The 17,239-nt window shown below is 45.0% G+C and overlaps 1 protein-coding gene across 1 annotated transcript in view; it reads right to left on the reverse strand.

Annotated features, from left to right (window-relative positions):
- Positions 1-8,218: 8,218 nt before the first annotated feature.
- Positions 8,219-17,239, reverse strand: part of CNTNAP5 (contactin associated protein family member 5) — a 350,918-nt gene continuing 341,897 nt past the window's right edge. Inside the window, exons 23-24 of the mRNA XM_066577791.1 lie at positions 12,024-12,095; positions 8,219-8,415 (exon numbers count right to left, since the gene is read on the reverse strand). Coding sequence (XP_066433888.1) covers positions 8,219-8,415; positions 12,024-12,095 — 269 coding nt within the window. The remainder of the gene's footprint in view (positions 8,416-12,023; positions 12,096-17,239) is intronic.

Genomic DNA, 17,239 nt, shown 5'->3' on the forward strand with positions numbered 1-17,239 from the left:
TCCTAATCTAAAGACATATGTTTTTATAAGAAACTCTCTGAAAAATCTTCATCTTTAGGCCTTATTCACACGGACAGTTTATCGCGAATGTATTGCTGAAAATCGCGCCCACCTGAAGCATTGGATTCCAATCCATTCGTTCTGATGGGTGATGCAAAATCATTCGGCCTTAAAGGGGTTGTCCCGCGCCGAAACGGGTTTTTTTTTTTTTCAACCCCCCCCCGTTCGGCGCGAGACAACCCCGATGCAGGGACGTACAGAAAGCTTACCGGAGCGCTTACCTTAATCCCCGCGCTCCGGTGACTTCTATACTTACCTGTGAAGATGGCCGCCGGAATCCTCTTCTTCCGTGGACCGCAGCTCTTCTGTGCGGTCCATTGCCGATTCCAGCCTCCTGATTGGCTGGAATCGGCACGTGACGGGGCGGAGCTACACGGAGCCGGCATCCTGCACGAAAGGCTCCATAGAAGAAAGCAGAAGACCCGGACTGCGCAAGCGCGGCTAATTTGGCCATCGGAGGGCGAAAATTAGTCGGCACCATGGAGACGAGGACGCCAGCAACGGAGCAGGTAAGTATAAAACTTTTGATAACTTCTGTATGGCTCATAATTAATGCACAATGTACATTACAAAGTGCATTAATATGGCCATACAGAAGTGTATAGACCCACTTGCTGCCGCGGGACAACCCCTTTAAATGATAGCATATACGCTGTGGATTCCAGCTGTCCACCCTTACATGCGACAGGAAAAGGTGGGTCAGCAGTTCTTATAGAGGCCTATGGGAGCTGCTGGGAGGGGGAGGGATTTTAGCAGGGGCTCACGCTGCTAAACTACTTCCCGTTCCCTTAGCCGGCAGCTCCAATAGGCTTCTATGGGGGCTTCTATTGCCGCGATCAGCCGCCAAAGGGAGGAGGAGTGAGGGGAAGAGACTTTAGCATCTTCCCTCGGCCAACAGAATTCCGGGCTGTGGTGTATATACACCATGTGAATGGGCAAGAAAATGCGCAATTTAGCCGCGACTTGGTCTCGGCTTTCTCTCGTTCATGCAATTTTCGACTGCGATGTGAGCGGCAGAAAATTGCACGTTCCATGTGAAAGAGGCCTTATGAATTCTGCGGAAAGTTGATGTGTTTCCTCCATCAGTGGTTACCAGACGTCACGATGAAGAGCGAAGAATGATGGCGGCAGAACAGAAAGCAGCGGGTCCGGTAATGAGATTGTGTTGGTATTTGCTGCGCGCTCCGAGTTTGTAATTAAGAAGTCGATTCATCCCGATTGATTCCCTTTCATCTGTCACCTATGATTCATGTCAGGCCTTGCTTTACACCAATAATGCCAATAGAGGATCCCCGGGGCTGATTAAAGCGTCTGTATTGACCGCTCGCCTCGCGTTATTATCTGCGCCGAACGGATGATGAGGAATATAGAACACTTAGGACTTATTCACACGAACACATAAGCGCAGTACGCAGTGAATGGGGCCCATTGATTTCATATATGTTCGTTGACATGAGCGTATTTTGTGCAAGCTGAATGAATTTAACTTACTTGCCCATTAAAATCAATGCAAGCGTGTTTGCGTGATTTTTTCGCATGTGCAAATATAAAGAACATGCGTGCGTAATAAATACAGAAAAATATGCAAATTCGCAAAAACGCAATGCAGATACGTAGAGCAAATGCACTTATGCCGTGTGAAGCCGGCCTTATTGTGGAGAAGCGGGAAGGAAAATGACCTAATATAACCAGTGATGTATGCAGGAGTATATCAGGGTGGGGGCGGGGCTCACATACTGATACACGCTCATATACTATATATACTATATATATATAGATTATCAGGTTCACACGCATTAAACTAGCACATGCATGCAGATATATACACATATATACATAAAAACACGCATGTACAGATACACAGATGCACTCATGCATATAAACACATACAGATACAGTATCCACATACCTGGACACATACATACAACACACACACACATTCTCATGCACACATATAGTATACATACAGTACCCACACTAAATGGCCCCATTATTAGAGACCCCCATCTAGTAGCACGTTGGACTCCTTTGGCCTTTAGATCTGCAGCAACTCATCGTGTTGTAAATTCCACTAGATAATAAAATCCTCCTGCGGGAATGTCGGCCCCTGCGGACAGGCAGCTTCTTGTAGTTGTCAGATTAGATGGAGGTGCTGACATGTTCTGACCGGCTGACAGGAAGGGGTCATCGATTCATGCTGCTTGTAGCAAATTCTGACTCCCATCAGCACGGAGCAACAGAAATCTGGATCCTTCTGACCAGGTGATGTTCTTCCGCTGTTCAGTGTTACAACGTTTGCGTTCTTTTGCCCCCCGGAGTCTTGTCATTCTGTTTCTCTTACACACAATGCTGCTGGAACTGGTCGTCTGCTGTTATAGTCCTTCTGTGCTAAAGAACAGCGGGTTGTGCGTTTGGACACAGTTGGAGCACCAGCAGTGTATTCAGCTGCTCCTGACTGTGCGGCACCTCATGGTCAATATGATTCCTGACATCCTCCTCTGACCCCTTTCGATGATGAGTTGTTTCCATCCACAGGATCCCTTCTTTTTGGACAATTTTCGTCACTCATGCCATTCTCTATATACGCTCTACAGCGTTACATGACAAACCCTCTCCCACTGTTGACAGTGACATCCCGGCCCCGGCTAGTCCAGCACCAATGACCTGGCCTAATTGGAATCACTGATAATGCTAGATTTTCCCATCTAATGTGGATTCACACTAAGGGTGACTACCCACTATAGTTTTTTTTAACTGCGAAATTCGCTGCGTGTTTTTTTTCCTGCAGGGGTCTATGGAACTTGTAATGTTAAAATCGCGATCGCGCAAAATCGCAATTTACTGCAAAATCGCGATTTTAACACTTTCCAATCCAATATCGGGCCTGCCCCGACATTATCATTTCCCTCCAGAGCTCCGATGTCGGGACAGGCCCGACACTGCAGTGCAGGAGTGCATCTGCACCTGATCAGATGCACTCCTGCACTGATCCTCATCAAGGACCCCCGAGGAGAAGTCAGAAAGGGTTTTTAACCCTTTCTGCCTTCTCCTTTACACATTACATAGCGCTCAATTAGCGCTATGTAATGCAGAGAGATTCCGGCCAGCGATCATGTGACCCCCAGCGGTCACATGAACGCCGAGCCGGGAGCCTGCACTGTGGGGGGAATGCGGAAGTAATACTTTCGCATTCTCCCTTATGCCTCCCGGACCGGCGATCATGTGACCGATGGGTGCCACCTGACTCCAGCGGTCCAAAGATCGCCGAGCCGGGAGGCAGAACGGAGAATACAGAAGTATTACTTCCGCATTCCCTCTATGGTGCAGTGAGCACCTGCACCCTCCTGAACTCTTGAACTCTGTGAGTTCAGGAGGCTGAAGGGAAAATGTATTTTTTCTCATCCATTCTCCCCAGCTCCAATTTATTTGGAGCTGGGGAGAATGGATGAGAAAAAATAAATCGATTGGAAAGGGTTAACATTACAAGTCTCATAGACCCCTGCAGGAAAAAAAAAAAAATGAGAATTTCGCAGTGAAAAAGAAACTAGTGGGTAGTCATCCTAAAACTGATCTATGGAAATCTTGTCACCTGATTTTACGCTGCACTCCATGGTCACAGCGATACCTTCCATGCAGGGAAGCGCCTATTGTGAGAGAGCCGGGCTCTAATTAACGAGCTATTCAATGTATATGCAGCATAAACAGAACTTTTAGGGTGCCTACCCACTTGCGATTTTTTTTTCCTGTGATGTTTTGCGTTTTTTCTCAAGAGCAATTAGTATAGAATGTGTTCTTGTCCATCTGGGGGATTTTTTCCGTTTCGTGGGGTTTTTTCACATAGGAACTGTCAGTTGCATATGTCTCCTTATTTTTCTCTTAATGCACCCATGATTGTCAATGGAGGGCTGCAAAAAACGCCGCAAAAAACGCGTGGAAAACGCACAAAAACGCCACGTTTTTCACACGCGAAAATCGGCAACGCAAGTGGGTAGGCGCCCTTAGAGAGTTCCTGAACTCTCCAGAGTGAAGTCCCCGCCCACAACCGCTCTACGATTTCTGCGATTCAAGCTGACAAGTGCTACTGACCCCCTGATTTCGTACATCACTGGTTATAAGAAGTTGTTCCTATTCTGTTTTATCAGCTGCTAACATCTCTCTTCAGCCAGATCTATTGGAAGCAGAGCCACAATACAAAGTGGGGAATGAGGCCATTACTACTGCTAGAGGGGTGTCAGTCGGCTCCTTCTGTCTTCATAGGCGTTAGTACAGGAGTAAGGGAGGGTCAGTGCACATCTGCCAATCAGGAGTCTCAGAGTGTGACGGCAATCAGACGGGGATCTATAGGGACTTTCTAGTTTCGGGACAAAATTATCCCTGGGACAAGAAAGGGAGGGGTGAATATATTCTGTATTGGCGCAGGACTCAGTCGCCTTAAGTGCATTTTTAACCCCTTAGTGCAGTGCTTCCCAACTCTGATCCTCAAGGCACCCCCACAGGTCATGTTTTCAGGATATCCTATAGTAAGAAAACCTGTGGCAATGCCTGAGGCACCGACAATAATTACATCACCTGTGTAAGGGCTTATTCAGACAAGCATATATCGGCCGGCGTTTTCACAGTCGGCCGATATACGCTGCCATGTGATGCACAGGCTCAGCATATATGCCGTCGGGACTCTGCTAAGCTGTCTCCCCTCTCCCTCCACCTCATCGGCTCACCACCTCTCTTCTCCCCTCCGGCTGTTTACAAAGGGGCGGAGCTAAACTCCCGATCCTTCTCTTTCAGCGATGGGAGGGGGCAGGGCTTAGCTCCACCCCCGTCTCGTCCCCTTTCATTGCAAACAGCCGGAGGGGAGGAGAGAGGAGGAGAGAAGGGGGGAGTTTAGCAGTAACGCTGCTAAACTCCTTCCCTTCTCCTGCCGCTGTCATTGGCTCCCATCTGAATCTATGACAGCAGCAGTAGTCTGGCCAGGAAGATAGTTCAAGGAACTATCTTCCCTGCCCGGCATAAAATCGCGCTTTTATGCCGCGGGAATACGCCTGTGTGATCTGATGCATTGGAATCCAATGCATCAGATAGTAGCGTATATCGTCAGGCCGTGAAAACAGCGGTCGATATACGCTCATGTGAATAAGCCCTAATACTGAGGAAATCCTGAAAACATGACCTGTTGGTGGTCCCTGTGGACCGGAGTTGGGAAACGCTGCCCTGGTGACATAACTAATCTTACAGTGTATCACAGCACTAAGAGACAGTAAATTGTTTCCCCTTATTTTGTTCCAGGGGTCATAACATTTTTACTTTTAATCCGTGTCGCTGTATGATATTTTGTATTTTGCGGGACGAATTGTACTTTTTCCAGGAACTAATTTAGGGTACATATAATGTTTTGAGTAACTTGTATTAATACTACATTTTTATGCTGCTGGGGGGGGGGGGGGGGGAATAGCAAAAAATCTATTTCCCCATTGTTTATAGTCATTTATTTTTATGGCGTTCGCAGTGTGGAATAAATATTAGGTTTCCTTTATTCTACAAGTCGTTACGATTATGAGGACACCAAATTTAGGGCGAGCACCCACTGGCGTTTTTTTACCTGCGTTTTGCGTTTTTCCTGCACAGGCATAGAGATAACATGTGTTCCTGTCCACTGGCGTTTTTTTTGCGTTGCGTTTTTAACATAGGAACTGTCAGTTGCATATGTGTCCTTATTTTTCTCCTAATGCACCCATGAAAGTCAATGGAAATTAATGGAAAAGCCGCGAAAAACGCGCGGAAAAATCGCGGGAAACGCGGCGAAAACGCTGCGTTTTTTTCCCGCGGAAAACGCAAACGCCAGTGGGTGCTCGCCCTTATAGATAGTTTTATTATATTTTATCACTTTTGCACAATATAAACAGTTTTGTTTTTTTACAAAAATACTTTTGGTCTGGCGCCACAATCCAGAACCAGGACGTTTTTATTTTTCAGTCGGACCTGTTCTCATGGGAGAACTAGTAGTTTGTGTTGGTACCATTTAGAGGTATATATGATTTTTAAAATTATTTTTTATTCCTGTTTAGGGGCAGCGAGAAGATCAGAAAACTGAAAGCTATTTTGGATTATTTTTAATGGAATTTTCCATGCTCGATAAATAATGTAATATTTTATAATGCAGGTTGTTATTGATGAGGCGATACCAATTGTGTGTCTTTTTTTTGTGCTTTAAATTTTTCCAATATTTAAAGCATTTTGTAAGAGGATGAATGATTAAAAGGTGTAAAGGAGTGATTAGATAGATGAGCAAGTCATCTTTATTTCACTCTTTTTCAGGCAAAAACCCCATTTGTGACAATTGGAGAGCAAATATGCTCTCTGGTTGATGGGGGAGGAGGTGATAACATGAACAGGGAGATATACAGGAGAATCACGAATCTTCTCTTCTGCGGTCTGGTCTCCCCTCCCTCACCTTCTTTATCCTCTGCAGGCAGACTAAAAATAACAGCTGTAACTTCGGTATTCCCAACTCTACTTCACACAACTGTAGCTCCAATTCTGTAAGGGCTACAAACATGTTTTTTGGTGTCACCTTACAGCATTTTGGTAGCTCTGATAGAACTTGAACTACAGCAATTTGCAGTTGAATAAACTCTGTTCCAAAACTGTAATTTCCTTTTCCTGCAGAACTTGTCCTAAACTGCTAGGGACTTAAAGGGCCACTCTGGCAAAAAACACAATTTTCACTTGATTGTCCTCCTCTGGAAGTATCCTCTGTGTATTGCAGTTACTTCCATGCAGTGCAGCACCCACCTTCTGATGCTTATCAGACACCATATTGAGGTTGAGATTTTTTGCTTTCACTTTAAAATCAATCCCATGATACACTAGCATAGCATTTGCTGAGGTTATACCATTTCTGTCCGCTAGGGGAAAGTTTAATTATCATTACCTTATATATTCAACTAAATAAGCTACAGGCCTTAAGTATACAGTCAGGAGGATGAGCTGTGATCTCCTCCATTATACCTGTGTGGTCATCGTCAGTAACTGTGATAGGAGATTCTGTATCTCCCTCTAGGCATTTTCCGTGGTTGGGTTCTTGCAACAGTATCACACGAAGGAGAAACTGACTATTTTCAAAGATCATAACCCAAGCAGATCTGAGCTGGTCAGATCACATGACCTTCTGAGCAACAAATGGCCAGGAGTTTCAGATATAACCAAGGAAACACTGGCCGTTTTTTTACATATATATAGTGCGGAGGATAGCTACATAATGAATGAATTTTTTAAAAATCACCAGAGTATCCCTTTAACCTTCAGCCTGTCCACAGTTGCAGGGAATCTTCTCTCCTCCACTCTATGTTCTGGTAATTACTAATATATATATATATATATATATATATATATATATAATGTGACAGTTGCATAAAAAATCATTTCAAGGCCAGAAACCCCTAAACCAGGCGTTCACTACTTAACATTGCAGCCCCTGCTTGTTCAGTGTCTGTACACAGCATGTTCTGTGAGTAACATTATAGATGTCTTAGGGGGTATTACAAAGATGGAGGGCGACAATAAAGAAAGCATTGGCTCCCCGTCATCGGCTACTTTATCTTGTATGTAGCATACAATGTCCGTGACCCCCTATAGGAGTTGATTCTTAATATAAGAATATTTACCTTAAATTCTAATTTTGGCCTAAGCAGCACGTAATTCCTATATATAGAGCGTTCTTCATGTGCTAGTGACGAATAAGGGGTCCGAAAATGTATCTGGCGATGGCTATTTTGGGGTTCGGTTGCCATTGCACAGGTCAACTATACATCCAGAAGGTATCATTTGGAGCTGTTACAATGAATCCTCAGCCATCAATGTCCTTTCAAGTCACTCTCGAGAGCTACAAGGCGGCAACAAGGTCAATTTCTCGTCGTCGCAGCTGCAGTGTTCCCCTAGGAGCAGTGAAACGCGTTTCTGAAACTGGAGAAGTGAGGCGGTTATGTCTTGAGACACGGGAGGAGGAGGACTGATCTGCAAAGCTCGGAAGCCTTTAAGAAGACCTTAAGACGTTTTTCACGTTCCTCTTCTTCCTTCCCGGGGGAACCGGCCTTGAGAAATAGCTAAAAAACTGCAAAAGAGGGGAAAAAAGAAGAAACAGACGATCTAGAAACCAAGTCTCTCAGATAAAATATTCCTTTTTGCACTCGCTGACTGTGTTCTGTAAGTCCATCTCATTTCTGAAGGGATAGTCCATGCTGTCCGGATACTCCTTCTCCTTGGACTGACTTTTGCCATGAGTTTTTTTGTGTTGGTAGATAATTTTTGTCATTATTGCCACAATGCAAAAAATGATGAATATTGTTACGGCTATGACACCTGGGGAGAAAAAAACAGAGGGAAATGGGTGATGAGTGTCAATTCCTTGAATTTAACAATGGGGGCATTCATTTTACCTGGGTGCTAATACTTATGCAATTTTTGGTAAATGTTTTTAAACAGTCACCCCTGCACTGATCTTGAGTTGCATTCTATCATTCACATCCAGAGCTGCATTCAGAGTTCTGCAGATTTATGTTATCTGTGCTGTGACTGCAGTCCCCTCTTGTTCAGTGACTGTTCAGAACATTTACCGTTGTGGTGCATTGTAGGGAATGTAGTGATTACATCATCTCCCGCAATGCATGAGAAAGGGAGCAGAACATTATGAGATCTTAATTCACTGCGTGATTCTTGCTCAAGTAAGGAGTTAGACCTTTAGGGAGGCTTCGCGCATGGCAGGATCGCAGCGTAATGCTTTAGTATGTACCATATAAGCCATGTGGAGTAAATTTCAAAAGTCTTCACATGGTGCAGAAAATTTCTGCCATGAATCTGCAAGGTTTTCGAAAAATGCTACAGTCTTTATTTGTGCAACATGCCTATTTATGGTGCAGAATTCTGATTTAACCCTTAAACACAAGAGGTAAAATCCGCTGCAGAGCCACATAAAAAAAAAGCCAAATCTGCACCAAAAGCATAAATCCATCCTATGTGAAAGGTTCCTCCTTATTCAATAAATAGTAATAAATACAGCAATCAGAATAAGCAAATAGAGATCAAAAACTGCACAAAAGGTGAGGGTATGTTACAACTGCATCCAGTCTAAATAATCCTCTGTAAGGTGAACCCATGAGCAGCAGAAATCTCTCTGTTCTTAGTCATCTATACTTGTACCCCTACCTAACCATACTGCCTCAAGTCATTTGTACCTGTACCCATAACTACACCATAGAGCCTGCAGTCATCTGTATCTGTACTCATCCGTAAACCATACATCCTGCAGTCATCTGTACCCATTCTTAAACTATAGAACCTGCAGTCATTTGTACCTGTACTCATGCCTAAACCATAGAGCATGCAGTCATCTGTACCTGTACCCATCCCTAAACCACACAGCTTGCAGTCATCTGTATCCATCCCTAAACCATACAACCTGCAGTTATCTGTACCCGTAGCCATCCCTAAACCATACAGCTTGCAGTCATCTGTACCTCTACCCATCCCTAAACCATACAGCCTACAGTCATTTGTGCCTGTACTTATCCCTAAACCATACAGTCTGCATTCATCTGTACCAATCCCTTAATCATATAGTTTGCAGTCATCTGCACCTGTACCTATCCCTAAACCACACAGCTTGCAGTCATCTGTAACCATGCCTAAACCATACAACCTGCAGTCATCTGTACCTCTACCCATCCCTAATCCATACAGTCTACAGTCATTTGTGCCTGTACTTATCCCTACACCATACAGTCTGCAGTCATCAGCACCTGTGCCCATCTCTAAACCATAGATCCTGCAGTCATCAGCACTTGTACCAATCCATAAACCATACAACCTGCAGTCATCTGTACCCATCCCTAAACCATACAACCTGCAGTCATCTGTACCTCTACCCATCCCTAAACCATACAGCTTGCAGTCATTTGTGCTGGTACTTATCCCTGTGCCATACTGTCTGCAGTCATCAGCAGCTGTGCTCATCTCTAAACCATAGATCCTGCAGTCATCAGCACTTGTACCCATCCCTAAACCATACAACCTGCAGTCATCTGTACCCATCCCTAAACCATACAACCTGCAGTCATCTGTACCCATCCGTAAACCATACAACCTGCAGTCATCTGTACCCATCCCTAAACCATACAGCCTGCAGTCATCTGTACCCATCCCTAAACCATACAGCCTGCAGTCATCTGTACCCATCCCTAAACCATACAGCCTGCAGTCATCTGTACCTGTACCCATCCCTAAACCATAGAGCCTGCAGTCATCTGTACCTCTTCCCATCCCTAAACCATACAGCTTGCAGTCATTTGTACCTGTAACAATCCCTAAATCATACAGCCTACAGTCATCATCACCTGTACCCATCCCTAAACCATACAACCTGCAATCATCTGTAAATGTACCCATCCCTAAACCATACAACCTGCAATCATCTGTACCTGTACCCATCCCTAAACCATACATTACTGCACTTTGGGCTAGAGGGGTCCTACATGATATGAGTTCCTATCCCATGACTCATGGCACATGAGTGTTGTGTCTTAGACTACTAATACACTAACAGTGTACAGTGGGCATCTGGTAGTAAGAGAGGCATTACGGCCATCTCAGTCTGGATGGAGCTAAGCGTCACCTTAACTAGAGAAGCATCCTGCGCCCGTAGACTGGACACTAAATGCCTATTTTCTGTAAGCTGAAATGTTTCCAGGTTAATAAATTGCTTTAGGATTCTCAGGAGTCTGCAGGAAAACATGTGAATCCTGACCAACTATTGACCAAGGCATCAGGTTGGCACGTGGCATGTTGTCCATATAATGGTGGATATAGATCTCCAGGGGCGACGGACATGACCTGGAACAGGCAGAGGACTTGCCGCTCTCCATTGCTGTTGATGTGCGTGGGAATTGATAGAGCGCCTCAGTTCTAGCCTCTCACTGTATCTGCTATGAGAAGACTGAAAGGTTACAACTCTACAGCCGCACGGTGATCGATGGCTTGTCAGGCTGGGCTATGAGGAAAGATAAGCTGTGCTGGAAATGTCGCGCCAAGAACAAAGCCAATTAAAGAGATATATAACAGCGCTCACAATCTAAAACGGATCAAACCCGAGCACACGATCGGATCTGACATTAATGAAACAAACAGACACAGGTTAACCCTTTGGTGATGTGTCCCAATGGACTTTTACAAGACTAGGAGAAGCTGTTCAGCAACGGCAGATGTAGCAGAGCTGAAGAAGTTATTGAGCTTTAGGACATTGTCAGTTATATAATGTAGTAGCCTATGTAAGTCCTATGTAAGACCACAGGTAATACAATAATAACGGAGAGGTTACTGTACCTGCAGTCCTATGTAACACCGCAGATAACACACAGTGATGATTTTACAGATAGGCCGGCTGCACAGGACCCGCTCGGATTCCGTATATAGGAGCCCGCAGCGGAATCCAACACTGTGCCTGGCCAGCCGGCGTCCTCACATACCTGTCATTTCAAATGCCTCTTCTGTACTGCGGATGGTCTGCACAGCTTGCCATCAGACATGCACAGTACGTTTTTTTCCCCCCTGCGTCATCTACTTCATTTACTTCAATGGAAGCCATCCGAATGGAATCCGCCCAAAGATAGAGCAGGCTACGATTTCCACGAGCGAAAAATCGCATTCGATTTTTGTTCGTGCGTAGGAAAAAGCGCTTTTCCTTAGCATGCTATGCAAAATATTTGCTGTGGAACCTGAAAATAAACGCCCGCTCCGGATTCCGCAATGCAAATCTGGCCGTGTGCAGCCGGCCTATGTATTGAAAAATGTTGTAGACTCTTTTTTTGGTTGTGGCCTGACAGATATAATGTTGGAACATATGTATCAACACACTTTACACCACACACTGGATACATGACCCCTCCCGCCTGAGTCAAGCATTACTGGTGGATTACCTCCTATGACTGCAGGACCACTTCTCATTTCATTAGTCAGGGGCTCCCGGTCATCCGTCTTCCCAAAGGGATCTGCAGAAATGAAACACATCCATGAAGACACGCGCCAATCTAATGAGTGACTGCGGAGTCTGGTGATGAGAATCATACAGTAGGGGTGCTTATTTATACAGAAAGACCCGTAGATGGCGACAGTGGATGCAGCGTTGCCTACTAATTACATTTTTTGATTTTACTGATACATTTAAATCCATCTCTTCAATGACCTCTGGGGGGAGCCATTCTGATCTTTAATGGGGTTTTCCAAGGAAAAATACTATTGATGTCATACCCTCAGGATAGTTTATTAATAGTTCATCGGCTTGGGCACCCACTGACAGCACCAATATACACAGTTGCTCTGACATCTGTACAGTGGCCGATGCTTGTAACTACAGGCTGGGATCTCATTGAAATCTATGGGAGCTGTCCTTGTCGTTACAAGCACCAGCCACTACACAGGGGTCAGAGCAGCAGCTTACGCCCTGACCCCTATTTATTTGTGGTGCTGTCAGTGGGTGCCCGATCAGCTGATCAGACGGGATCCTGAATGGTGGACCCCAACCAATCAGCTATCCTGAGGATAGATCATCAATAGTATTTTGCTAGAAAACTCCTTTAAAGGGGTATTTCCGGATTTTAACTACTGATGAATTATCGTCAGGATAGGTCAATAGTTGAACGATGGGGGCCTGCTGTTCAGGACCTCCACTGAGTAACTGATTGTTCAGCCCACTGTCAGTGCAGCGGGCCGGACGCAATCATGGGTGGTCAGATGAGGACGTGTAATAGCTGGTGTTACTCCCAATGTAGTCAATGGAAGCGTTGCCTCCTATTACACTTCTGGCTCCTTGTTGCGGTCAGTGTCGGACGTCCAATCCTGACCACAATGAGGAGCCTGAAGTGTAATAAGAGGCGGCGCTTCCAGTGAGTTTAATGGGGGTGAAGCCTACTAATACGTTTATGGCGCTGACCACCGATGACTATGTCCAGGCCGTTGCACTGAAGCAGGCCAAATGCTCAGCTGGTGGACGGGAAAGCTCAGCGGTGGGCCCCCTTATGTCATCTATTGATTATCTATCCTGAAGATAGTTTATCCGTAGTTAAAGTTCTAGAATACCCCTTAAAGAATATAATGCCAAAACCGCAGAAAAGACTGACACAAATATTTACTAATTACTAATCTATTGGTCTTTATTGCAGAAAGGATACCACCTGACAGATGCAGCCAATCAGAGGCTGCAGTAGTCAAGTGCTGTCCACCGAGCATCATGACTCCCAGCATTCAATTGGTGATGCCAGGAGAATGGCGTCTGACCGCTGTGGCCTCTGATTGCCTGCATTGGTCAGGTGTTAGCTATTCTACAACAGAAAATCGGAGGACTGCAGAACCTGAGCACTAGATGGCTGAGAATGGGTTAGTATCTCTGGTTTTGTTATTTTAACCCATTTATACCTAGACTTATAAAAACATTCGGAAACGGGACAGCGCCATTAGTCACTGATTTTTATTTTAGTGGGAATGAAATTTACCAAAGCGCATGAAAATAATATTAAAGAGGTTGTCCAGGATTAGAAAAACTGGGTGTTTTTTTTTTCAAAATAGTGCCATTCACTTCAATGGTGCAGGGCTGCAGTACAAAGCACGACCTGAGGATATGTGTGGACTGTGTTTGGAAGCAAGACACCATGTTTTTCTAGACCTAGACAATCCCTTTAAGGGTACATTCACATGTAGTGGAAACGGTGCTGATTTCACGCAGTGGCAATCCGCGCCAAAATCCACAGTAATGTCTGCAGCACAAAATGTGCCAAAATGCTGCCCGATTGGTGTGGATTTGCAATGGAATTCCCTGTGCAACTGCAGCAGACATCACACCATTGAAAGGGTGAAATCTGTAGCAGATCTGTTGCAAAATCTTGATGCAGATTTGGGTGCTGATCCACACCAGAATACGCTGCGTGTGTATCACCATAAAGGGGTTCTCCCACTAAAGACATTTATCTGTTCATAGGATATGTAATAAATGTTTGATCGCTGGGGGTCCGACTGCTGGGACAACCATGGAGGCCAAAACCGGTCTTCCCGGATGCTGAGCTCATCAATCTCCATCTGTCTCAGTGTTTGCACATGCAGCGATAAGGGGTCCCATACTGTGGATAAGGGATAAATGTCTTGATGGGAAGCTCCTTAAGGCAGTTGTGCAAAGATCACAAGTTATCCCCACAGGATAGAGCATAACTTGTTGATTGGTGGGGGATCTCATTGCTGAGACCCCTAGTGATCTTAAGAATGGGGGTCCCATGTCCGCCCTGCCTGCCACTGCAGGAGTCACTTCTCCACCCGCAGTGATGTCAGAATAAACGGAGCACTGGCCGAGCACGCTTAGGTTGGCGTTCATTTATTTCAATGCTGTTGACGAAAAAACCCAAGCGCTTGCCACTCTACTATCTCAGCACACCACCAACGCTCCATTCAGTCTCCTCACTGCAGGGGGTGGATTAAGCCCACAGTGAGGGGAACACAGGACCCCCTTTCTGAGACCCTGTATCTCCCTCCTTGTGATCTTGCTAGAACCCTTTAAGGTATTAGTAGACAATTATAGGGCTAATCATACTTGCCTTGTTTGTTTTTTATGTGACACAGGATCGCAACATTGTAACATTATTTGTTTATTTATCTATTCCACTTGTTACATTCATTGTAAACATATCAGTTTGTGTCTGTCTGTGTACAGCGGGGCCCTCGGAATACTGTAGGTGCGTTGTGACATAATGTTCCCAGATTCTTGTTCTCATCCTGTCTGGTCTCAGCAGTTTAATCCTTGCACGCTGCTTTGTGAGATTTCTATCTGTCAGTGTAATTACTGATGTACGGCGTATTTATGCTAATTATGAAGCTGTGTCTTTCACCGAGTAACCTCTACAGTTTGTCTTTCCCGAGGAACGTCTCCCTCCCTCCTACTTACCCTCCTCCTCCCACTCGTCAGAGCACTTTAGAGTCTTTCATTAGACCCTGGTAACTGTCTATTATTGCCGCCGCTCATTGCATCACCGTAAGAAGAAGCAGAACTGGATTAAAAAATGTTTGGGGGTTTTAACAATGTGTCTATAAAAATTGATGAATATCCATAAATGGTCTTCATAACTAAAAGCGTTACCGCCGAATGGCTGCAATTAAAAGCAACACCTAGGGACTGATCATTTGCATAGAAAGATGCACAGTTTGGTAACACCCTCCTCACATAAAAAACGTCTTCGGTTCATCAATTCCATCAAGTCCAAGAGTGAGTCTTTGAGGGTTATGGGGGCAAGATACTTGTTATTCGTGAAACGCGTGGATAAAACGGAAATGAGAATGAAGAGGGCTGTCCTGTGGCTGTTAAGGTCATTTTGTTAGAGGGAACCTGTCACCACCATCTCACCCCTAAATGAGTTTAACTGGATGGTGGGGGATGAAAAAAAATCAATCACTTCTAATGCCCCCTTTTTTTACCCTAAGGACCACCACAATTTAGTTCCAAAGTTATCCCATTTGTATGCAAAACAGCAGAGAAGAGTTATCAAACTGAGAAACAGTGTACAGACACTGAACAAGCAGGGGCTGCAATATTTTGTAGTGAACTCTGGGGTTTGTAGACTTGAAATTGTTTTTAATACTGTTGTCATATACACAAATCTGCCAAAACTCATGGGATAGCAGCATGGTAATTGATTATGAAGTAGTGTTACCTTACTTATACCCACACAGGTATAAGTTGTGAGACGTTATCTTGTGAGTGAGGTGGAACAGTGTCCGCTGTGTTCATGGCAAGGTGACATGGATTATCAGAGTTGGAACGAGGCATGATTGTTGGTGCCAGTTGGATGGGATGTTCCATTTCTGAAGTTGTGTGGGCATTTAACATTTCTCAATTTGCAGTGTCACATGTGTACTGGGAATACATCATAGAAGGCATTCACACCCATAGTGGACAGCAGTGGCAGCTCACGTGCAATGATCATGACTGGCAGCATCTAGAACTGTCAGTGCAAACAGACAAGTGACTCTGGCAGAAATCACCTCCACATTCAGTGCAGGAGGCCCCACATACATATCCTGCAAGTCAGGCCAGTGTTCCTTAGCTTCCATGTGATTTGGGAGCACAAGACCCTCCAGAGGGCCCCTGTTACCCCCACAACACTGGACACAGTGCCTCACCTGGGCTCGTGAGGTTGGAAGTGGACCCTATAGGTCTGACAACATATGATGTAGTCTGATGAGTCACAGTACCAATTGTTTCAGGCTGATGGCTGGGTTCATGTGTGGTGCAGACCCCATGAACCCATGGACCCCATTTGTCAGCAAGGTACTGTGCAGGCTGGTGGTGGTATCATACCAGCATTGGGTATTCTCATGGCTTGGATTGGGTACACTGTTCCACCTAAACACGTCACTGACTGATGCCTGCCACATATCACTGCTTGGTGACAATTTGCCTACCTTTACATACCCACAGGATGATGGATATTCCACCAGGATAATGCACTAGGGTCAAGTCGTCCAGAATTGGCCCGGGAAGCCTTCTGGAGAGTTCCGACGAATGGTTCGACCTGCATATTCATCCAACATGATGGCAATCAAGCATTAATGGGATGTGGTGGAGATGTCCATTTGCACCCAAGATCTTGCACCTACAAATACTATAGAGCTGTGAGTGGCTATCCAGACAGCTCAACATCCCTCCAAACATCTTCCAATGACTTATAGAATCAATGCCACGTTGAGTTGCTGCAGTTCATTGGGCTAAAAAGCTCCTTCACCATATAGTTTCCTGTCCCATGACTTTTGGCATGTCAGTGTATATGGAAATTCACAAAACCTAGAGCAGGGAAAACCACAACTAACCACATCCCTGCCTCTTGGGAGTCAGGAGTTTCTATATAGCAAGAAATGCAACCAGCTGTCAATCAATAGAAAGGGGGTGTGGTTAGTATGGCAGCTCATGAACTGGCAAGACTCTTCTCCGCTGATTTGCATACAGAGCAAGATGCCTCTGGAACCCAACTGCAGAGGTACTCAGGATCATTAGTAAAAGAGAGGGCATTAGAAGTGATTGATTATTCATCCCCAGTCAGACAGTAAAGTCAGTTGGATATGGTGGTGACAGGTTCCCTTTAAATGTTAAAGAGAACCT

Source organism: Eleutherodactylus coqui, chromosome 8 (assembly GCF_035609145.1).
Source record: "Eleutherodactylus coqui strain aEleCoq1 chromosome 8, aEleCoq1.hap1, whole genome shotgun sequence".
Classification (NCBI taxonomy): domain Eukaryota; kingdom Metazoa; phylum Chordata; class Amphibia; order Anura; family Eleutherodactylidae; genus Eleutherodactylus; species Eleutherodactylus coqui.